Source organism: Rattus norvegicus, chromosome 11 (genome assembly GCF_021556685.1).
Source record: "Rattus norvegicus strain SHRSP/BbbUtx chromosome 11, alternate assembly SHRSP_T2T, whole genome shotgun sequence".
Taxonomy (NCBI): Eukaryota; Metazoa; Chordata; class Mammalia; order Rodentia; family Muridae; genus Rattus; species Rattus norvegicus.
The window spans coordinates 27,815,454-27,839,511 of record NC_141544.1 but is presented as its reverse complement, the minus strand read 5'-3'; the positions used below and the strand labels follow the sequence as shown (position 1 = coordinate 27,839,511).

Here is a 24,058-nt window from a genome sequence, read left to right as displayed (position 1 = left end):
AGTAAAAGGCTGGAAAACAATTTTCCAAGCCAATGGTCAAAGAAACAAACTGGAGTAGCCATTCTAATATCGAATAAAATAGACTTTCAACCAAAAGTTTTCAATAAGATAAGGAAGGACACTTCATATTCCTTAAAGGAAAAATCCACCAGGGTGAACTCTCAATCCTAATTATCTATGCTCGAAATGCAAGGGCACCTACATTCATAAAAGAAACCTTACTAAAGCTCAAAGCTCACATTGCACCTCACACAATAATAGTAGGAGATTTCAACATCCCACTCTCATCAGTGGACAGATCATGAACACAGAAATTAAACAGAGACATAGACTAACAGAAGTTATGAACCAAATTGACTTACTAGATATTTATAGAACATTTCATTCTAAAATAAAAGAATATACGTTCTTCTCAGCACCTCATGGTATCTTCTCCAAAATTGACTATATAATCGGTCACGAAACAGGCCTTAACAGATACAAGAAGATTGAAATAATCCCATGCGTCCTATGACAGACTAAGGCTGGTCTTCAGTTACAACAATAATGACAGACCGCCCACATATATGTGGAAGTTAAACAATGCTCTACTCAGTGATAACTTGGTCAAGGAAGAAATAAAGAAAGAAGTTAAAGACTTCTGAGAATTTAATGACAATGAACATACAACATACCCAAACTCATGGGACACAATGAAAGCAGTGCTAAGAGGAAAAAATCATAGCTCTGAGTGCCTCCAAAAAGAAATTGGAGAAAGCATACATTAACAGCTTGAAAACACACCTAAAAGCTCTAGAACAAAAAGAAGCAAATACACTCAAGAGGAGTAGAAGGCAGGAAATAATCAAACTTAGGACTGAAATCAACCAAGTAGAAACAAAAAGGACTATACAAAGAATCAACAAAACCATCTGATTCTTTGAGAAAATCTACAAGATAGATAAACTCTTAGCCAGACTAACTAGAGAGCCCAGAGAGTGTATCCAAATAAGCAAAATCAGAAATGAAAAGGGAGGAAATTAAAAAATCATCAGATCCTACCACAAAAGCCTATATTCAACAAAACTGGAAAATATGAATGAAATGTACAATTTTCTAGACAGATTCCAGGTACCAAATTTAAATCAGGAACAGACAAACCATCTAAACAGTCCCATAACTCCTAAAGAAATACAAGCAGTTATTAAAAGTCTCCCAACCAAAAAAAGCCCAGGACCAGATGGGTTCAGTGCAGAATTCTATCAGACCTTCATAGAAGAGCTCATACCAATACTATCCAAACTATTCCACAAAATAGAAACAGACAGAGCACTACCAAATTCCTTCTATGAAGCCACAATTAAGCTTATACCTAAACCACACAAAAACCCAACAAAGAAAGAGAATTTCAGGCCAATTTCCTTTATGAATATCAACGCAAAAATACTCAACAAAATCCTTGCAAACGGAATCCAAGAACACATCGAAACAATCATCCATCATGATCAAGTAGGTTTCATTGCAGGGATGCAGGGATGGTTCAATATATGTAGATATCATTTAAAAAGAGGATTATTCTAAGTTTGGGGCCAGGCTTTGGGTACATAGTGAGTTCTAGGGTACTTTGAGCTGTTGTTTATATGAATATGGATACATTAATTTATATTTCATATTGATATATCTCTGGAAAAAAGTGGTGGGAGAGGAGGGAGTAGGGAGAAGAAGAGATGGTCAGAAGAGTTGCCTGAGTCAGAAGAAACTAACAAAAACAGAACAGCATTTATCTTTAATTCAAATTTCTGAAGAACGAGTTTAATGGATTTTTACAGATGTTTTGTTGTATACAGTTGCTCAAAACATTTTAAAAGCTCTATGATTTCATGGCTGCTTTCTTCCTAGGTTTTGGTATTCTAGAACCATCGGGACACATTGATTTTTATCCAAATGGTGGGAGAAATCAGCCAGGTTGTCCTACATCTCTTTTGTCAGGTATTTTAAAAGTAATTTACATTTGGCTTTTCAATCCATATGCAATACTGACTTAAGAAATTTATTGGCAGGAAATAATTTCAACTGATACCACTTAATGAACAAAGCTTACTATTATATAAAACTGGTCATGGATGAAACCTGATTTCTGTGGTTTCAACTATTTTAGTTCATTATTGTAACCACGAAGAACAATTTCAGCTATCTAGAAAAAATCAATAGCAAACATATTCTAGGCTATCTTAGAATGTGAGTCTGATTACAAGATTTAGCACTATGATCAACATATTTCCACATATACACAGATTTGACAACTCTGGCCACTTCTGTGTCTCACACTTGGGGTTAAGCATTATGGCAGTTAAGTGCATGATCAAATGCCACTGTGACTAGAGAATAAACCAAAGAATATGAAAAATAGGGAAAGGATGACATAAGTGAATTTTAACACAACTTGCCTCCCTAGACATATTTGATATTTCATCAATGTTTTAGAGATACAGTAAGAGAAAGGAGAATACTATAGGAAACATTGTTGCGGTGTGTTAGTATAACCTGTCAAATTGAAACAGTTATGCTCTTTGGATTATTGATTTACGAAAATGTTTTATTAATTTCATGACAAAGTCATGCTCAATCTAAAACTTTGATGGGACATTTTGATAGGTTGAACTATAATTGTATTTTCAGTGCTTTGTATACATAAGAAACAGAATTTGATATAACTTAATGGTCAGTTTTTCTTTAGTTCTCTTGATCTTGATTTCATGTATTTATGGTTATTTTTGCTTATTTTTCTCACACCTAAGGAATGGATTACATTAAATGTGACCATCAGCGAGCAGTTCACTTGTTCCTGGAAGCTTTTGAAACAAACTGCAATTTTGTTTCATTTCCATGTCGTTCCTACAGAGATTACAAGAGTGGTTTGTGTGTGGGCTGTGGGAATCTTTACAAAGACTCCTGCCCAAGACTTGGTGAGAGAAGCTGTGTTTATTACAATTCCTTTTGAAGTCGATTAACACCATCAGAATAGCGTTTTAGGTTGGATGCTAAAGTAAACTTTATTCTAGTCTGTTAGTATATTATGGTTTGGGGAAAACTTCTCAACAGGGGTAATGGTAGATGCAGGATATGCATTCACTATCGATTTTTTGTCTAAGGAATTTGCCCTCCCTCTTCCTATGTTTAGAGGCAGAATGTTTACATTCTTTGTACACTGGAGACTGTTTCTTTCTTTCTTTCTTTTAATAGAAATTTGTAGGGACAAGTGAAGGGGTGTACCTCTGGCTAGCCAGCATTATATTTGCTCTGAGCAAGTAGTCAAGAATTCTATATAGTTCATGCCTCCCATATCAGTAAAATTTAACAAGGGCAACTATGTTGACAGCTTTTGAAAATGAAAACCTGCCAATAAAAATAGAGAGAAAATAAATAATCCACAAAAGCTGGGATGAAGTGGGAGGAGAGGAAGAAGATAATGGGGGTATCATCAAAGTGCACTTTATATGCTGCTTTGGTTGGAATTTCATTGCTGGGAGGAGACACCACGATCATAGAAACTCTTACCAAAAACAAAACCATTTAAATGGAGCTTGCTTACCATTGATAGATGTAGGACATTACTGGCACGGAGGGCAAGCATATTGGTCTGCAGGCACACATAGTGCTGGAGAAGTAGCTGAGAGCTCTACATCTGGAGCAGCAGCAGCAGAAGGAGAGGGTTATACCGGGACTGGTGGGAGCATTTGGAACTTCAAAGCCCATTCCCAGGAACACACAACAAGGCCACAGCTCCTAATGTAGCCCCTCCCTACGACTTTATGAGGGACCTTTTCATCCAAACCACCATATTCATATTATTTATATAGATGAAATTGTGAAGGAATAAATAAGTAAATAAAAGGCATTCAAGTAAAAAGTTAAAAAAATAAGAGGACTTAAAATAATTCCAGAGACTATTCAGTTTTTTCCAAAGAGGATTCCATGTCTCAGCATATCATAGATATATCAATATCTGGTTAGTACCATGGCAAGATATTCCGGAAATGCTGACAAAGTCAAAGATGCCCTAGGTGTAGGAGTTAATTAAGAAGACTGAACTGAGCCCAGGGCACCCTCTTTATTCAGCCTTACTGACCACACATGGAGCTTGTCTACATAAAGCTAGCCCTACCCAGCTCTTGTCAAATCCACATTTCCATTCCACAGATTTCTTCTATCCATAACATACTATTAAGGGATTTATTTACTTTACATCTCCAGAGGGGGATTCCTTTTCTATTAGTATTGTTTTTATATCTGTGTTTTAGGTCAACGACAGAGATTGTTTAGGAACATAAGGTTGAAGGAGAGTTAAAACTTCTAAAATGTCCATTAAGCATTTTGTCTACCATATTAGATTTAAAAGTTTTGAGGTAGACAGAAAGGGGTATCTGGTTATGTTTAATATACTACTAATTTAATTTTTTGTGCAGATATGTATATATAAGAAATATACTCAATATATAAATTTATATTATTTATGTTTATGTGTATTAATTGTATTATGGTATACATACAATATATGTAAATATGTGATATACTATATACTATAAATACAGTAGTACATAGATGATAATTTGGGAGCTTTAGTTTTAGAGCTAAATTGTGTATTAAAATTGTATGTAATTCACTTATTCTGGTGAATTTAGTAAAAGGATTTGTGAATAAACTTCTGAATTTATAATAGAATGTAAAATCTGACCTAGTGCATCTTATCCATTCAGATTATGCCAAGTTCTAATGAGTAGAATGGTTTTGTGAGTCTTGAATATAAGAGTTACTTTGAAAATTGACGTAAAGCATCTTGCATATTTTTTAATACTTTTAATCTATATTTGATCACGTAAATTACTTAGGAACTTTGGTGGTTTGAAGAGTTTGTGTGCTTTTTGACAGAAATTTAATTCCTATATTCTTTTTCTCAAATCTTAGGTATTCAAGCTAATCTATGGAAAGAGGAGTTGAAGAAAAAAACAGAGGAATGGCCTCTAAGGACCACTGCATTTTTGGATACCAGTAGCCAAAATCCATTCTGTAGTAAGTGGTTTGCCTTTTTTTATAATATGAGTCATTATAGACAAGCATATGTTATTTGAGTATAATGGAGAGCATGGTCATAAGTAATCATTACATATGATTTATCACTATTTTTAAACCTGTAAGTTGAAGAATCCAGTTACTTGTTTCTAAATACAATGGTTAGATGAGTATTATAATAATAAGTATAAGAAATGAGACTATGGCAATCGTGAGAGACAAGAGGAGAATGACAATTGAATCATCATTCCCATGCAATGTTTGAATCAACCACACTAGCTCTGTTTGTTTTCAAGCCCTGGTTGTATATGCTTCCTGTGCTCACATGGACTTCTGGCATTCACATGTATTTCCTGCACTCATATGTACTTCTGCATGCACATGTACTTCCTGCACTCATATGTACTTCTGCATGCACATGTATTTCCTGCACACTCATGTACTTCCTGCATTCACGTCTCCATGTTTTCAATGCTCTTTTCCTCTTCCCCTTCTCTTCTTCCCCTTTTCTCTTCTTCCTAATGTTGAATACTTTCTCCTATTTCACAATTTCAGCTTTCGACATATGTTTCTTGATTCACCCTTCTTTTCATTGTTAATTTTTACTGCTTAATTCTTTATTGTTAAATATATCCTACGGATGACTTCTCAGTACTGAATCATGTTGGCCAATTGGTTTTTATATTTTTAATTATGTATTATTTTGTGCTTTAAAACACGATGCTTTATGTTTTAAAAATGTGTGTGTGTGTGTGTGTGTGTGTGTGTACATGTGCATGTGCACAATATGGCCCCTTTTTTATTATATATTAGCATATGTAACTGAGATATAACAGCTACAATGAACTTACACTTCAACAGATATTTAACTTCACTGCCATTCCTCAGCAGTCAAAGCCATTAACAATTAAAGTTGTTAAGAAAATTTAGCTGTATATATTATCAGGTAATTAGGAGACCTTATAATAAATGCTTAAATATGTTCCTTAAAAACATAACATTATTTAATTGGGTTATCCTGTGTTTGTATTTGATTTCAAGTTTGCAGACCGGTTATAATATAGCATTGATTTATTCAAATTATCACCATACTCAAGATTATCTGGCAGGTTCTTATTCTTCAAAACCTGACTCGTTGTTTTATAAGTTTTCTATAAAGATGTGACCCTTAGTATGCTGTTTACCCTTCAAAACAGGTCCCACTCCCAAGAATAGTTGAACAACATAATCTGTACTCAGTGAGGAGAAATTATGGGAAACTCAAAGTTCACTGGGTGACAAATTAAGGGTGTGTCTGGTGGATTGGAAACTTGGGGATGAGGATAAATATGATCAGGATAAAGTTTTTGAAATTCTCAAAGAATTAAGAATTGTAATTTGTAAAGAACTTGACAAGAAGCAGAATGAATTATCCGTTGGTAAAATTATTTGATCTGAATATTTTTATTTGCATATAAATATGCATGTATCATGAGTGCTTATGTGTCTATTTGCATGTGTAGTAAAACAAAGTTTGAAATATAGTATGAATAATGTTCTGTGTTTTTATTTTGTAGCTTATTATTTTGCTCTCAATATAGTCGCTTTGAATGAAACTATGAAGAATGGCTCACTTTCATTTGGTTTATTAAAGGACCTTGGAGTATTGGAATACCCGAGGCTCTATGTGTAAGTACCATTTATTATTTATTTATTTCATAGATCAAATGTTTGCTTATTTGCATATTTATGAATGGCTTAGTAGATAATTTGTAGTAAAATTTCTAACTGAAGAGGCTTAAATATTAGGAACATCTTATATATCATGTTCTATTCTCTCATTCTATGGGACAGAATTAAATATGAAATAGTTAGCACATCGTTCACAGCCTATGGCCACAAACATTAAAGGATTAGGTAAAGCCATTTTTTTTGGTCATGTTTTTGGCTCTTAATTCCAGTGTTCCTTCTAAACATCTTGCTTGCTCACTTTCTCGAGTTTTTGACGAATACCAGTTTCATGGTGTCGTAAATCAAAACCTAGTGCCACCAGTCAAGGATAGTGTGACACAAATTTTTAAAGAAACCCGAGTTCCAAGGCTCCCAAAGACATGTTGAATACACCTTTTTCCTCAATTCCAATTGACTTTTTTACATATGCATATTTCAATATATACATTTCTAAAGCTACATAATCTTTAAGCACATTCTCAGCTTAAATTTGCTGAACAACTATTGCTTAAAACCAATAGCCAAGGGATAAGATTATGAGAACATGCATCCTAGTACAATGTGTAACCACATGTAACAATCTAAGCTTGGCTGTTGGTTTTTTATTTTGTATTCATAAAATACAAAATAAAATTTCTCTTAAACAAAAGAATGATATAAAGGTGAAACTACATATTTAAATTATAGTTTAAACTACTGGTTTAAACTACTACAAAGTTATTTAACAGCGAAACTGTTTTTTATGTCTGGTGACTGAGTACACAACAAACTTTATTTGGCAAATAATAGGCAATAAACTGGCTTCGACTTTGACCTGCAATCGGTGACCTCTGAGTTTCAGGAGTCACAGTTGCTATCTCCAACCTTTACTGTCATCACATCTTAGTTATAATAACAAAAACTGTCCAATAGACTAAATATGTTGTGTCTTGTATCTAAACATAGTACAACATACAGATTGAGTCAATTGTCAATTAAGAGAAAGAAGAACATTCATGACTGGGTGCAAGTTTAATTGTTGAATAATGGTAGTCGTCTTCTTAATATTGTGGTTCTATAAACGTTTAGTAATCTGCAATGGCATACAGTATAACACATAACCATATCTTAAAGTAAATGTAATTTGTAGCATAGAAGAAAATATTTCAAACTTTGTTATCCATGAAGATCACAATGAAATAAACCCTTTGGCAAAGTACTAGAAACTTAGAAGGTGCCATGAAACTAAAAGCCTCCATCAGAGATGCTGCAACTATTCCCAGCAACGAAATCCCGGGTCAATGTCAGACCAGTAAAAAAAAATTACCCCAATAATTTCATATTTCATTCTATAAATTTTTAAATTCATAAGAAACTTCACAAATTGGTGGTGACAGGAAAATGGAAGTGTATAATAATTTTTCTTCCTTTTCACTTCTTTTTAGTCTCTCAAAGAAGATATAGAATAATTTTGATCCAGACTCATTACTCCTCTCAGGGTCCACATTTCATCAGGAGAAAGTTCAATTCGTTTTCTCCCAAGCCTGTTTATATGTTATGTGTTGTACTACAAAATACTGTTCAGTAAATAGTTTCTTAATATAGACCTCTTAATTGGATAAAGTTTTTGTATATTTAAACAAACACACATGCGTATTCTATCATTTATTCTTATCAGAAATAGGCGGTTACATTTTAAATGAATTTTAGCACATTGTTTATGACTAAATATATTTATATTTTTAAAGCCCTTCAGGGCACTCAACCTGAAATAGTTTTTTTGCTCAGAAAGAAGCAAAACACTGGTGGAAGTAATACACAATTGAATATGAGTAATGAGTTTCAGGATAGATTACCACATAATATGGAGTGAGACCGCAGAAGGGGAGTAAACACCCTTGAAAGTAATGCAATATCATGAGCAAACTGGGAGAAGTTGCTTTCAAAAGTCGGGAGAAAACGGTTAACTAAACTCATAAATAGCATGGGACTACACTACTGATAGTTGCTTCCATGTTTCCAGTAGGTAAAGACATTTGTTCTCATTTATTTCGCAAACAGTTAAACACGATGAAATAGTGATGTGTTTTCCTCATAATGGGTTCAGAATAAAAAGGGATAAGATTATGAGAACATGCATCCTAGTACAATGTGTAACCACATGTAACAATCTAAGCTTGGGTTTTCTATCAGTTATTTGGCATTTGAACTTTTGTCCAAATAGGAGTATACTCAAGGCTCCACATTTCCTCTTCAAGAACTGAAATAGGAATATTTGCTCTTTGTACAAAATGTGCAGTATTATACGGAGAAAAGTAGGATCACCCAAGTCTATTTAATTGACTATTAATAGAGCTATTTAATAGTTCTTCCTTCTGTTTTTGTCTGGCTGAGCCCTTGTTCTTTTTTTTTTTGTTCTTTTTTTTTTGTTCTTTTTTTTTTTTTTTTGGTTCTTTTTTTCCGGAGCTGGGGACCGAACCCAGGGCCTTGCGCTTCCTAGGCAAGCGCTCTACCACTGAGCTAAATCCCCAACCCTGAGCCCTTGTTCTTATACATGACCTGTGAACATTACATCTTTTCTTATTTTTATTTCTTTTTCTTTTCTTTTCTTTTTCTCTTTTCCTTTCTTTCTTTCTTCTTTTTCTTTCTTATAAATTAGGACTTCACTGCAAATATATTGGCTCCTAATTATCACACCTATTGTTGTGGTGAGGTCATTTTTTTCAATATCACTAAAAGCATTCAGTTGACTAGTAGGATGTGTGTGTGCGTGTGAGCGTGTGTGCGTGCGTGCCTCTGTTTGTGTGTGTGTGCGTGTGTGTGTGTGTGTGTGTGTGTGCGTGCGTGCCTCTGTGTGTGTGTGTGTGTGTGTGTGTGCGTGCCTCTGTGTGTGTGTGCGTGTGTGTGTGCGTGTGTGTGTGTGTGTGTGTGCATGCCTCTGTGTGTGTGTGCGTGTGTGTGTGTGTGTGCGTGTGTGTGTGTGTGCGTGTGTGCGTGTGTGTGTGTGTGTGTGCGTGTGTGTGTGTGTGTGTTTTAAAGGAGAGTACGCCTGATATATGCATTCCTGTTGGGGTCCAAGGACAATTTCTGGGTATTACATTTTTGCTTCCATCATCTGAACTCCAGTAAGGAAACTCAGGTCGTCAGCTTTGGCAGCCTCTCACGTACTAAGCTGCTTCACCACACCTCACTGTAGGCTTCTAAATAGGGGATATGAGCATTAAATATTCATATTCGAGCAGTCACTCAGATGAATGCTGGTGAGATTATAGGAAATTTGAGATTCTTCAGAGATGGCTGCTGTTGCCTTTCAGTGACAGACAAAGGGAACTAGAGAAATTTAATGGAATCAAAGCAAAGAGCCAGAGATATTTTTGAGGTTTGGAGGCTTCCAAAACTATGTGTGATGCATTTTTATGATTCACCTGAAATATAAAATTAATTAAAGTAAACCAGTCTTGAATAATTTCAAAATTTGAACAGTGAACCCTCAAAATTATTGAAAAAAAAAAAACACTCTCTGTACCAAACCATCCTACATGGAGTTGAGAAGTCTATAGAGTGTATTCAATTTAATTGTTCATTGAATATTTTGAGAGGAAACATGCTAAGCACTGAAGGTTTTCTTTTTTAATAAATTAGATCTGTCTTTCAGTATTTCTGACTAGTACATCAGATAGACTTTAAATTATTAATAAAACCAAAGTTACAATAGGCTGCATTCTTCCAGTTTTAATAATTGTTTACACTGAGGCAATCTGATCTCAATGTAGTGAGAATGATAGGGATATAGAGAAGGACAGAGAGGGTGTATGTGGAGTGGGAAGGAAAATTGGGGAATGGAGTTGGGGGAGGGAGAAGCAGAAGAGAGAAGAGAAGAGAGGAATAGAGGGGATATGAGTTCAGGCATTTGGAACCCCTGGAGAAGATGGGAAATTATAGTAACACCTAACTGGGTGTGTTGCAGTAACTGAGAAATCTGCATGTGCTCTTTGGCACACATTGTGGACAAGGTCAATGAAGTTATATCCTGCAGGAGAAAGTGAGTAACCCTGCCAGGGCAAGAACAAAGAGATGAACTTTGGAGGGAATGGTAACATCCTTTGGAGAGCCTAACTTACGTGAAAAATTTAAGGGATAGAGAAAGGAGGGGTCAAGGTTGCCAGGAAATGCTGGATTCCAAGTGCTACCCTCTGTTCAAAATGGAGACATGTCTCTACCCCAATGCTTTGTCCTGCAAACTGCTACAGCTTTCAAGGAAGATTTTCCTGTCTTTTCTTTTTCTCCTCCCTTCCCTTTTCCTCCTCATTATTTATTTCGCTTTTACTTTCTTCGGACCCAAACCCTGTGGTTCCTCTGGCCTACCTATTTTACATCCTCATTTTTAACCACTGAGAGATGGCAATAGAAAGGGCTCTGTTTTGCTTGGATTAGGCCAATCCTATAACACTGGGAATTATTGTATGGACTCCTATTTCTGGTATGAAGAACGTGGGAAGGACGTTCTTATATAACACATGACTAATAGTTGGGTGGATTCTAGAAAGCAACTTGTATCTTAGTTTTGTTTTTGTCTTTGCTCTTTTACATGTAAAATGGCCGGTTTTATAATAGTCTAAAAAGGCAGTTTCTGGTTAAATGGGGTCCAAGCATATGCTTGAAGCAAGGATACTATCTTGATACATTGAGAGTGGTCATGAAATTATGCTTAAAAATATTACTTTAACTTTTCATTTTAAATCTCAGTATTTTATTGGCATTTGCTTTAAAGAAAATTATTTTAAAGAATGTTAGAGGGCATTGTCTTTCATTTGAACTCCTTGTCAATTGAAGGAACTGATGGTTCCTGATGGTTGAAGCAGGATCTATAAAGTCAAACACAGGATAGACAATCTCAGACACAAGTACATGCTCTGTGTGTCTGTATGGGAATGTGTAGACTTTTATTGTTGTTCTGTTCAGTTCTGTCTGACCTCTTCCCTATAAAATGGTCCTCTGTGTTCTGCCTCATTATTGTTATACTGATCTAAAATATATTTAACCTACTAATATATTGAACATATAATTGTTTTTCTACTTAGGAAGACCATGCCATTTGCTAATCTTCAAGAAGTTAAGATTCTTGCTCAGTTCGTAAATGATATTGTGAATATTTCCCGCATTTCCATGACATATTATCAGTCCACAAGTCCTTTCTGTCCCACATGCGAGTACAGAATAAAGAGTCTCGTGTTTAAATCTCTCACACATCCAGAAAGGTAGGAAATTGAAATTTTGATTACAATATTTTGTCTTATGTTAAAAGTACTTTGTAAATTTTAGTTAAGAATTTATGGGTAAAAATGTTGGTTAATTTTATTATATGTGAATCCCAGGATGTTAAAATGTATTATAAATATTATAAAATATTATATAATGTATTTATTTTGTCTTGAGTGATACTTAGGACCGTTTAGAATCACATTGTCTAAGCAAAGAAAAAACACACAAACACACATAATTTCACAAGGTATTACAAGGGTGGGGCATTTGTATAATATTAAAGGTCTATCAACACTTAATTTTGTTGTTTTGTTTTGAAACTCAAAAATAATGTTACTAGAGTTTAAGAGCAAAATAAGGGGACCAGCGAGATGTAAATCTCAGCAGCTTCAGTAAAGATTGAGGCAGAGAAGTAGGAGAGAGTGCATGCCTTTTTTATTAGGGTAAATCACAAGGGTTTGGGGAGGATTCCTAGCACCATTGAGAAGGCCATGCATTGCACCTTGCAACTGTAATGCCAGACCTACAGGAAGAGACAAGGGAATCGTGGCAGGGATTAGCTAGGCTAGACAACACAGACATCTCCAACTTCAGTAAGGCATCCTATCTCAAAGAAACAAGGTAGAAAATGGCAGAGGAATATACCAAGATTGTGTTCTGGCCTCTGCATGTGCCGGCATAGATAGGTGCAGTCCACATACACACATGTATACATGAATATCTCATGCATATCCCTCCCCATATTCATATCACAAAAGAAATAGTTTGTGACTTGGTTGTAATCTCTTTCATTTGTTGTAATATTTCTATTTTCACTCGCCTTTTATCTATCAACCAACTGGTGTATAATTTGAATTCCCAATCATCTGTTATACATGAAAGTGCAGTACAGAAAACAAGTAGCTGAAGAAAGTAAAAACAAAAGCAAAACATTATATATATATAAAATATGTATTTATGTTTATGTTGATATAGTGATAAAACGTCTGTATGTGTGTACGAGAGCATTTCAACATGTACACGTGTACTGACACTTTAGATATTATTCTTCAGGCACCATTCACATTTTTCTGAAGAAGGGGTCTCTCTCTGGCATCATTATAATGAGTCCCAGGAATCTGTTCAACTTATAAGAATGGCATTGTGCCAGCCTTCGTCTGTCAGTGCTGGTGATCCAATTCAGGTTCCCATCTTGTGTTACTGACTGAGACATTTCCCGAAGCTGAGGGCATACATTTAGATGAGTTCTATATCCACAGAGGAGGGTGGACAAATTAATTTAAATGCAAATCATCTTATAATTACAGTACAATAATACACATACATTCAAAAATCGTTAAAATGCTATTAGAGTGACAAAAAGCAGTTTCATTGTCCCAGTGGTTGGAATTTATGCAAAAGTATCAAAATCAATATACATAAGCGCAAAAACATTTAATATAATTTCTTACACTAATGTGGTTGGAGCAGGATATCATACAATGAAGACCAAAGTTGTAGTTTTAATCTATACCTGTTTTGGTACTTATTTTTACAAGAAAAAAAGCATTTCTACTAATTAATGAATATTCATTGCAAGTAATTTCTTAAAAATGATTCATATGTAATGTTTCAACTAAGACATAATTATTAATACTTTCTGTATTGCATCACTATTTTAAATTTTTATTAAATTATTTATTTGATTTATATCCTGATCATAACTTTCCCTCCATCTTCTCTTCTTAGTGTCCCCTCTCTTCCCTCCCACCCAGTCCCTCCTTCTCTCTCCTCAGAACAGAGGAGGGAGGCCTCCCGTGTATGTCAATCAGCCTCGGCACATAAAGTTTAGGCACATTCTTGCTACTGAGGCTAGATAACACAGCCTAGTTAGGGGAAGAGGATTCAAAGGCAGCCTATGCAGTCGGAGACAGCCCCTGCTCCCACTTTAGGAGTCCCTTATAAAGACCCGGCAGCATGACTGTTACGTATGTGCAGATGGCCTAGGTCAGTCCCATGCACATTCTCTGGTTGGCAGTTCAATTTCTACGAGCACCTATGTACCCAGGTTAGTTGCTTTTGTAGATTTTCTTGTGATATTTCCTGCAGGCTCTTTCAATCCTTCCTTCTTCTCCTACAGGATTCTCAAAGCTCCACTTAATGTTTGGCTGTGAGTCTCCACATCAGTTTCCATCAGTTGCTGGGTGAAGCCTCTCTGAGGACAGTTACACTAGGTTCCTGTCTGCAAGTATAGCAGACTATCATGAAGAGTGTCAGAGCTGGGCTCCCTCTCATGATATGGGTTTCAAAATGGGCCAATCATTGGTTGGCCCTTCTCTCAAATTCTGCTCCATCTTTTACCCATGTACATCTCGTAGGTGGAACAGATTTTGGCTCTAACGTTTTTTGTCTGGGTTGGTGTCTCAATTTCTCCATTAGCAGTTTTGACTGGGTAGAGGAGATGGCTAGTTCAGGCTCCATATTTCCCGTTCCTATGTGTCTTAGTCGCTTAGATTCCTGGGAATTTCTGTTGTTCTAGGTTTTTGGCTAGTCATGGATATGCCCTCGCCAATCCAGTTTATTCTCCCAGTACTCTCCCTCAGTCCTCTCTGCAACTGATCCCTCCTGTTCCCGTTCCCCCTCCTCCTCAACCAGCCCTTTCCCTCTAGTCCCCACCACCATCTAATCCCCCTTCTCCGTGAGATTCAAGCACCCTCCCACCCTAGGGCCCTTCCTGTTACTAGCACTGTTTTCCAGTACTTTGTGAGTAATATCCTCTTACAAGTGAGGACGTACCACATTTGTCTTTCTGGGTCTAGGTTACTTCATGCAGGGTGATCTTTTCTAGTTTTATCCATTTGCCTGCAAATTTCATGATGTCACTGTCTTTAACGGCAGAGTGATACTCCACTGTATAGACGTACCACATTTTCTCTATCCATTCTTCAGTTGAGGGTCATCTAGCTTGTTTCCAGTCTCTGGCTACTATGAATAAAACTGTTTCTAACTACGAACATACTTGAGCAAGTGTCCTGCTGTATGGTGGAGTATCTTTTGGGTACAGGAGTGGGGTAGACAGGTCATAAAGTAGATGTATTCCCAATTTTCTGAGAAACCACTAAATTGATTTCCAAATTGGTTGTATGAGTTTGCCCTCCCACCAACAAAGGAGCAGTGTGTCCCTTGCTCTACATCCTCTTCAGTATGAGCTACCCTTTCAGTTTTTGATCTTAGCCATTCTGAGGGAAGTGGGATAAAAATCTCAAGTGCTTGTTAGCCATTAGCCATTCCTCTGTAAGAACTCTGTGTCCCATTTTTGATTGTTATTTGGTTTGTTGCTGTCTTGTTTCCTGAGTTCTTTATATAGTTTGGCTATCAGACCTCTGATACCCAAATATCAGATGTAGAGTTGTAAAAATCTTTTCCAATTTTCTAGACTGCCATTTTGTCCTGTTGACAGTGTCCTTGCCTTATGGAAATTCTTCCGTTCCTTGAGGCTCAACTTATTAGTTGTTGATTTTGAAATTTTGATTCATATATAATGTTTCAACCAAGACATAATCACTACTAGTTTTCTTTTTGTATCACTAATTTATCAGCTGATTTTAATGCAGGATACATACTCTATAATACCCACTCAATATAAGAAATAGGACACAGTATTTACTATGGACAAAGCTCATGGGATTTTGTTTCTTATAACCTAAACTGTGGGTGAGTTGCAATAATTTACTAAATTTAAAAAGAATAACAGTTGCATGTAATTCCTTTGACTCAGAAAATAAAATTCTAAAGTACATTTTCTGTATATTTAATGAGGCTATTAATATCATCTTCTGACCAGAGATAGCAATGCTAACAGATACTTGGATAAAAGTATGCTAATTTTAATTGACTGGAAAATCGATGTAAACCATGTGGCAGCGTTTTCTCTTTAGATGTGTCCACACAGATAATACACAGTCTTGTGAGAATTGAGACTGCCGAACTGTGGAAGATGTGGGTTACAAAAGATGTGATGTCTGATGACCCACCGTAATTTGCACACCCTTGATAAGCAATTACTCCTCCAGATACAGATTGTTAGAAACCACACAGAACCTCCTCCCAGGAACTCCCTATAACCAAGATCTTAGATTTGAGGAACTAAGGAACATACATATGAGAGGGGTGACCTTGGATGGTTTCCAGAAAAATCTCTGACTAAACTCACCTTTAAAACCTTAATACTAAATATTTCTTTTTTTTTTTTTTTGGTTCTTTTTTTCGGACCTGGGGACCGAACCCAGGGCCTTGCGCTTCCTAGGTAAGCGCTCTACCACTGAGCTAAATCCCCAGCCCCCTAAATATTTCTTATTGGTGTGTATTTGTATGACTTTCAGTAAGTGAAGGATTTCAATTACAGACAGAAGAAAAATTCAGAACATTTTTTATTTGTACTAAATGATCTTTGATTTTTGGTTCCACTTCCAACCTCTATCTGCTGTGACTGGCTCATACTTTTCCAGATATTATAGACATAGGATTAAAGGTCATTGTAGTTGTGGCATTTTGCATATAGCTGTTCTTTATATCACTGAAGATTATGAATTAATAGTATTTCATTTAAAAGTATTATGCAACTTACCCACTCACCATGTTTGTTTGTTTGTTTAATGAGGAACGCTTTATGAATTTTTATGCATCCTTGCACAGGGGCCATGCTAATCTTCTCTGTATTGTTCCAATTTTAGTATTTTTGCTTCCGATGCGAGCACTTAGTTTTGTTTCTTATTAGTAAACTTGTACTGGCATAAGGTTTTTTATATGATTATAAGGTGTCATTTTTCTTGTATAGATATCAAGAAGCAGGATTGTTGGATAATATGATATGTCTTAAGCTTTATAAGAAACAATCAGGGATGGGGCTTTGGCTCAGTGGTAGAGCGCTTGCCTAGCAAGCGCAAGGCCCTGGGTTCAGTCCCCAGCTCCGAAAAAAACAAACAAAAGAAAGAAAGAAACAATAAGTATTTTTCAAAGTAGCTATAAGTTTTGCTACTTTTGAACAGCAGTATATATTTATTGCTCTTCCGACAAGTGTTCCTCTACTACTATCTTAGTTACTTCATATTGTAATGATAAACAAATATGATTCCGTCCACTTACAAAAAATACGTTAAGTGGTGCTTGAACTTCCAAAGAGATAGGAGTCATTATGGCAAGAAGCAGAGCATCAGACAAGCAGGCATGGTACTAGAGCAATATCTGAGACTTCATATCCCAATGCATAAACAGGAAGCAGAGAACATCCTGGTTATGGAAGAAGACTTCTGGAACAGGAAGCCAATCCCAGACTCACTCCTTCCCCCAAAAGGCCACACCTCCTAATCCTTTTCAAACACCACCAACTAGAATCCAAGGATTCAAATGCTTGAGGCTCATGGGGGGCATCTCATTTAAATCACCACGTCTAGGTTACTTTTCAGTTTTATTCTTTTTCTTTTCTTTTTTTAAAATCTTTATTAACTTGAGTATTTCTTATCTACATTTCGATTGTTATTCCCCTTCCCGGTTTCCGGGGCAACATCACCCTAACCTCTCCCCATCCCCTTCTATATGGGCTTCCCCTCTTCATCCTCCTCCCATTATTGCCCTCCCCCCAACAATCATGTTCACTGGGGGTTCAGTGTTGGCAGGACCAAGGGTTTCCCCTTCCACTGGTGCTCTTACTAGGATATTCATTGCTACCTATGAGGTCAGAGTCCAGGGTCAGTCCATGTATAGTCTTTAGGTAGTGGCTTAGTCCCTGGAAGCTCTGGTTGCTTGGCATTGTTGTTCATATGGGGTCTCAAGCCCCTTCAAGCTCTTCCAGTCCTTTCTCTGATTCCTTCAACGGGGTCCCGTTCTCAGTTCAGTGTATTGCTGCTGGCATTCGTTCATGTATTTGCTGTATTCTGGGTGTGTCTCTCAGGAGAGATCTACATCCGGCTCCTGTCAGCCTGCACTTCTTTGCTTCATCCATCTTATCTAGTTTGGTGGCTGTATATGTATGGGCCACATGTGGGGCAGGCTCTGAATGGGTGTTCGTTCTGCCTCTGTGTAAACTTTGCCTCCCTATTCCCCGCCAAGGGTATTTTTGTTCCCCTTTTAAAGAAGGAGTGAAGCATTCGCATTTTGGTCATCCTTCTTGAGTTTCATGTGTTCTGTGCATCTAGGGTAATTCAAGCATTTGGGCTAATAGCCACTTAACAATGAGTGTATACCGGTTTTATTCTTTTGGATTACTTTTGGATTGCTACTTGATTGGTTGCTTGGTTCTAGTTTTGTTTTGTTTTGTTTTGTTTCTTACCCCATTGGATATTTTTTATTTACATTTCAAATAGCAGGTATGCAAATAGAGCTTGTTGTTAATTGGCATTTTTCAAATGACAATGATGAGGTCATCTGTACTCTGTAGAAGTCTGTACTCTGGAGAAGTCCTCATGTTTGCTTCGGTCTGAAACACATTTTACTTTCGATACTTTTACAGGTCGCTATGGTGTCTGTTGCCTTGATTGTATTGAAAAGCTTAGTGGTATATTTTTTTTTCCTTTCTCAAAAAATGGCAAATTGTTTTCTTTGGATAATCATTTTTTTTCTGATTTGGGACAGATTATAATATGTCTGATAATGTTATTCATATATCTTAGCTTTCTATAAGAAATGATTGATTATAAAAAAAAAAAGAAATGATTGATTATAATATTGTACTATAATACCTTTAAAGCATAAAAGGTAAAAAATCATATTTTCTTTATGAAGGAATTTGATAAATTAACTCTTTGTAGATTTTGTTCTTTTTTTTTATAAGAGTCCATTTAAAGTTTCAACCACATATTGAATTTATTTTCTTTTTTGTATCATTTATCTGTATTCTTTGGGGATTCCTATTTCCTATTTTACCTCCCATCTCCTTCAGATCCTCTCCTCCCCCATTTCCCTCAGAAAAGTGCAGGCTTCCCGGGGATAACAACTGAACACAACACAAGTTGCAATAGAACTAGGCACATACCCTCGTATCAAGGCTGGATGAGACGACCCAGCGGAGGAACAGCATCCCAATTTGCCTCCACTGTTAGGTGTCCCACAAGAACGCCACACTACACATCCAGAACACGTATGCACGTGATTTAGATTAGGCCGGTACAGGCTTCCTGGCTGTGACTTTAGAGTCTGTGAGGTCCTATAAGCCCTGCTTAGTTGATTCTGTGGGGTGTGTTCTCTTTTTGCCCCGACCTCTCTGACAGAGCCAGGGGAATGGGAAAAAGAGGAGGAGGAAGGACTGTAGGAGCCAGAAAGGAGCCTGTATGGGTTTGGCACTGGGTCTTTGCATCTTCTTTAATCAATTGTGGGATGAATCCTTTCTGTTGGCCTAGGTACCAATTTGTTCTTCTGTCTGGTGTGGTATGCACTTGAGCAGGGCTATGTATATGTTTTATAAATGCAGAACTTCTATAAATATCTTTGAGGTTGATTTTCAAGGAGCTATTAAATTACTTTTGGACAGATGTTCTTTAGAAGGCCTGATTTCATGGTGTACTAGACAGACTTGGAGAAGTATTTAACCTAGGTTAATTTACTTCCAGCCTTTAAACACACTTTATCTAGCTATGACCTGTATGTCGAGAATTTATTGCTGTCTAGCAGTTAAGACGGGGGTATATTTCTGTCCCTGTATTAATGCTTAAAATCTTTCTCTAAGCCATTTTGCACAGGAATATTAGAATAGTAAATGTGGCAAGTCATGCAAAGGTCTCAGGAAGATTTTTAAAATAAGAAAAATGTATTTCTTATAATTTGTTTTGTTATTATAGGTTGCAGTAAAAACTAGACTGATTTAATTTTAGATATTATCTTAGAATTACTTCCAATGTTTTAAGTTAAACAATTAACTTAAACTTCCAATTAAAGTTTATGTTATTTCGATGAAATATTTTTCTCATGTATTAGCAGACACTATAACATAATCTCTAATAAGCAAATTATTAGAAGTGTAATATTCAATGGGTATGCTACAATAAAAAGCATAGAAACATTTTTTCTCTTGGGACTTGTAACAAGTAGACATTTTCTTTGAAATAGCATTTTCATGCAAAAGCAGGACATATCAATTTTATAAAATAAAACACTGAGAGTCATGGCAGTGAAAACAGGTGACTTTTCATACTGTAAAGAGAAAGAAAACTGAACTTTCGCGTACACACTGGCAAAATTTAAGGTTGCTAGGCCTTACACATTTGCTTAAACTGCCCTTACAATATTGCACATGCCTTATGAAGTGAAGGTTATTTAATAGGACATATAGTCTGAATATTAGTAACCTAAATACATGGTGATCAGCTTGTGAGCTTCTTTCTATTGTAAAAAATGAAAGAAGACGTCCTTGCGCTGTTCATACATCTTAGACATGCAGCAAAGGCACTGAGCAGCTGAAGTAGCTTTTTCATTGGTAAATCTGACACATTTTTAATACAAAAAGAGTGTAAAAATGTGGCACAGGAAATTCAAATATCGAAGCCATACTCATGTATAAGTACAACAGAACAGAACAAGTATTGGTAAACATTTTTGAGGAACTAGAACTCTTCCCTCGACTTTTCTTTAACTATATTTTTTAAAGTTTTATATTTAATTATTTCATGCGTATGCGTATTTTGCCTATGGAGGCAACTTTACACTCCTTGCATGTAGTGCCCACATATTCCAGAAGAGGGAATCCAATCCTCTGATGCTGTCTTCAGCTGTTTTGTGGTTGGTGGAAATGGAAACCCCATTGTTCTTTGTAAGAGCAAGAAGTGCCTTCAACCTCTGAGTCAACTTCAGTTCCTAGAAGCAGACACTATAACATAATGAAATCCATTTCTCTGAATATTTAAAACTTTTTCCCAGATTTGAGTGGTATCATTCCACAATTATAGTCCCATGGCATGAAAATGAAAGTTGTAACCAGACTTTATTATTTCAAATGTGAAATATGTGAACTATCCTCTGTTAATTTTTAAGATGATCAGAGTTTATGTTATATATGCAAATATAAAATGTATTTCTTATAAAAAGTCAAGCATTTTAAATACAATCTTCTCCTAAGTGTTTTTATAACACTGACAGCTATCGTGGTTCATGCCTGCAGTCTCTACATAGGCAGGATAGAGCAGAAGGTTTAAAGGACACTCAAGACCAACCTGAGCTCTATAAGAAGAAAAACAAACAAACAAAAATAAATAACACCACCAAACACCCAATAGTATTTCCACCAGCTGGGAGGTTGATAAAAGTAAGATAACCTGTGAGGTTGTCTTGACGTCTTTTGACTTAGCTACTATTGATGATTTTTAAAATATGTTTACTTCTACCATGCATTAATTTTTCCCTTCCATAGATTTGTACCAAGCTTTTGCTATTTAATTTGATACTCTGTACTTTTTTTGTTTGGTTTTTGTTTTGTTTGTAGGTTTCTTCAAATATTAACAGGAAAATAAGCAGTTGGACAAGAGTCTTAATTAACCATAGCTGTTTGACCTATTAGACATCTCAAATGCAGTCTCATAAAATGTACAATATATTACATGGTGTTATTTCCATTTTAATGAATGGCAAAACAGGGTTGAAGAAATGCATGTAGATAAATATGTTTCACATGTCACTCTGTCTCCTTGGTGTTAGTCATGATGGAAAGAGTATTATAGGTACTTTAACATTGAATTCAGGAAGACACCAATTTCAGTAGCACCATTTATTGTCCTACACAATTCTCCTATGCCATGTGAAGATCTGCATGGTAGCAGAGATAGGAGTGGAAAGGAGAATTATTTTCCTTCTTAGGAGTATGATCTCTATGTTACCCGTAACAGATGAGACAAGTGAATTCAGTTCTATGGGATAGTTCCAATGCCCTTCTTTTGGAAAAGTAGCTAGTTACAGAATATACTATTCTAATACTACATTAATACATTGAAAGGAAGTAGAATTTGCTACTTTACTAATATGTTTTCCTCTTTTCTTTTCTTTCAAAGACCACCAATTTGTAAGTATGATTTTGTACTTAAAGAAAGAGCCAGGATAGATCTTCAACCAGATGAGTGTAAGAAACAGACGGGGTGAACGCCTTCTTTCTTCCAGTTTAAATTATGGACTGAGAAAATTGTCAACTGGAGCAATGTAAGCAGGCACAGACTAGAATGGCTAGTCAATCTGTGATTAGGTATATCCATTTTAATACATTTTAAAGAATAAAAATTAGAAAACAAAGTGTGCACACGACAAAAATGCATTCTGCATATATCCTAAAGCTGTTGTTTCTCCTTACCTGCTTCCTAAGTGAAATTCAACATCAAATGTTTACATCTGCTACTTAGCCTACTAATAAGTGAGTATGTTAAAGCACAGTTCCTAAGGAAAATGAGAAGCTTTTTGAGTGCTTTGCAGTGGGGCAAATTCAGTATCACTGAACATCTCTATTATGGAAAAACAGTTTTTTACATTCGAAAATATGTTTAGTGAAATAAGTTGAGATTATGTGAATCTTGTGAATATGAAGAACTTGTTATGCACTGCAAATAACGACGTTGTGCTAGGGTGCTCAATAAATTAATATTTTATGCACCTACCTGGATTAAGATGAAATCCTTGATTTAATGATAGAATTTTTGAGTGGACTAATTGAATTTTTTTCTCAGTCCCCTAAGAAATGTTTGTGAAATGTACTTAATAAAATTATGAACAGTGTCTGTCCATCATGATGATAAAAATAAACATGATTCTACATAACAGTCATAAGGATCATTATTGCTTTTGGAGCATATTAACCTATCGAATTTTATAAAACCTGATGAAACAAGTCTTGTTGCATAACTGAGGAAGAGACTCCAGCATAAAGATGGTAAAGATTTATTGCGTAACTCAAATTCCCTGGGGGATGTCTGGATTCATGTCAGTCAAATTGTGAATGTTTTTCATCAACTTTGCTTGTAATGTGAGGAGTTAGATTAATTAACACTACTATTTGAAATACAATCTACATTTCCTTGACACTTTGCAACCCACTTGATAATTGAGACACTTCTATGCCACAGGTCTTTCTTTCTTGTGTCTCAACCTCTCTATAGTTTATGTTACATGTTTCTAAACCAAAATATCAAGTATAGTAAATATCCATGTTCTTCATTGTTTTTCGTGATGCGTGTTTTAGTGAGGATTGTCTTTTCACTGTATATGTCACGCTAGACATGTGAAGAAGATAGGCTCTTCTATGTATGCGAGGGTTGTTTTCAAATGTTTACTTAAAATTCGTGTAAGTTTACTAGCGAGGTTAGAGTGTGACACACACCACGTATCTTATTTTAATACCATCACATTTCTAAATGAATTTGTTTCTAATATTAAAATTAAGACGTTATATGCATGTGTGTGTTTTTCTATGTATGTTGAGGCATATGACTATGTCAGGACACACACAGAGTTGTGTGCGTTGAAGTCAGAGAATCAACTCAAGTGTCAGTGTCATGAGTGATGTTCATCTCCTTTGAAATAGGAATTCTCATTGCCTAGGATTACCAGTTAGGCTAGGCAGGCAGATCAGCATGTCCTTGTAATTGTCCTATTTTTGCCTCTCCAACATTCAGATAGCATACAGCACTATATCTGGTATTTTGTTTAAAAGATTGTTTATTCATTTAGTTTTGTTTAGTGTATGCATGTGTGTCTGTGTGGGGCTGTGTGTACAAGTGAGTGTAGTTGCCTGCAAAGCAGTGGGCATCAGATCACCAGGAGCTGGAGTTACAGGTAATTTTGAGCTTCCCAGACATAAGTACTAGGAACTGAAGTCAGATCTTCTGTAAGAACAGCCACTACTTTTAATGGCTGAGACATCTCGCCATTTCCATTTCAGTAATTTTTACACAGGTTTTGGGAACTGGACTCAGGAACAGGCAAGTGATTAATTTTCTTGCCAAAATTATTTACCTACCTGAATACATTACTATGCAATACTCACCTGATTATGTGAAGTTTCTGTTGATCTATTAAAATTATCAAATAACAAACTAAGGTGAGTAGGGGGTAG

The 24,058-nt window shown here is 36.0% G+C and overlaps 1 protein-coding gene and 1 non-coding gene across 7 annotated transcripts in view; one reads left to right on the top strand and one right to left on the bottom strand.

The window, feature by feature from the left end:
- Lipi (lipase I) overlaps positions 1-22,762 on the top strand; it is a 39,455-nt gene extending 16,693 nt beyond the window's left edge. For 4 of the 6 annotated variants that reach the window (XM_087575955.1, XM_087575953.1, XM_087575957.1 and 1 more), the window contains exons 6-11: positions 1,879-1,968; positions 2,778-2,945; positions 4,945-5,049; positions 6,606-6,717; positions 11,820-11,996; positions 22,011-22,762. In XM_087575955.1, the coding sequence (XP_087432081.1) occupies positions 1,879-1,968; positions 2,778-2,945; positions 4,945-5,049; positions 6,606-6,717; positions 11,820-11,996; positions 22,011-22,098 (740 nt within the window). In that variant the 3' untranslated portion in view covers positions 22,099-22,762. 6 annotated transcript variants of the gene reach the window in all.
- Positions 16,631-16,736, bottom strand: LOC120095819 (U6 spliceosomal RNA). Its single transcript, XR_015633832.1, has one exon. It is a non-coding gene; the product is annotated as a U6 spliceosomal RNA (small nuclear RNA).
- Positions 22,763-24,058: the final 1,296 nt, after the last annotated feature.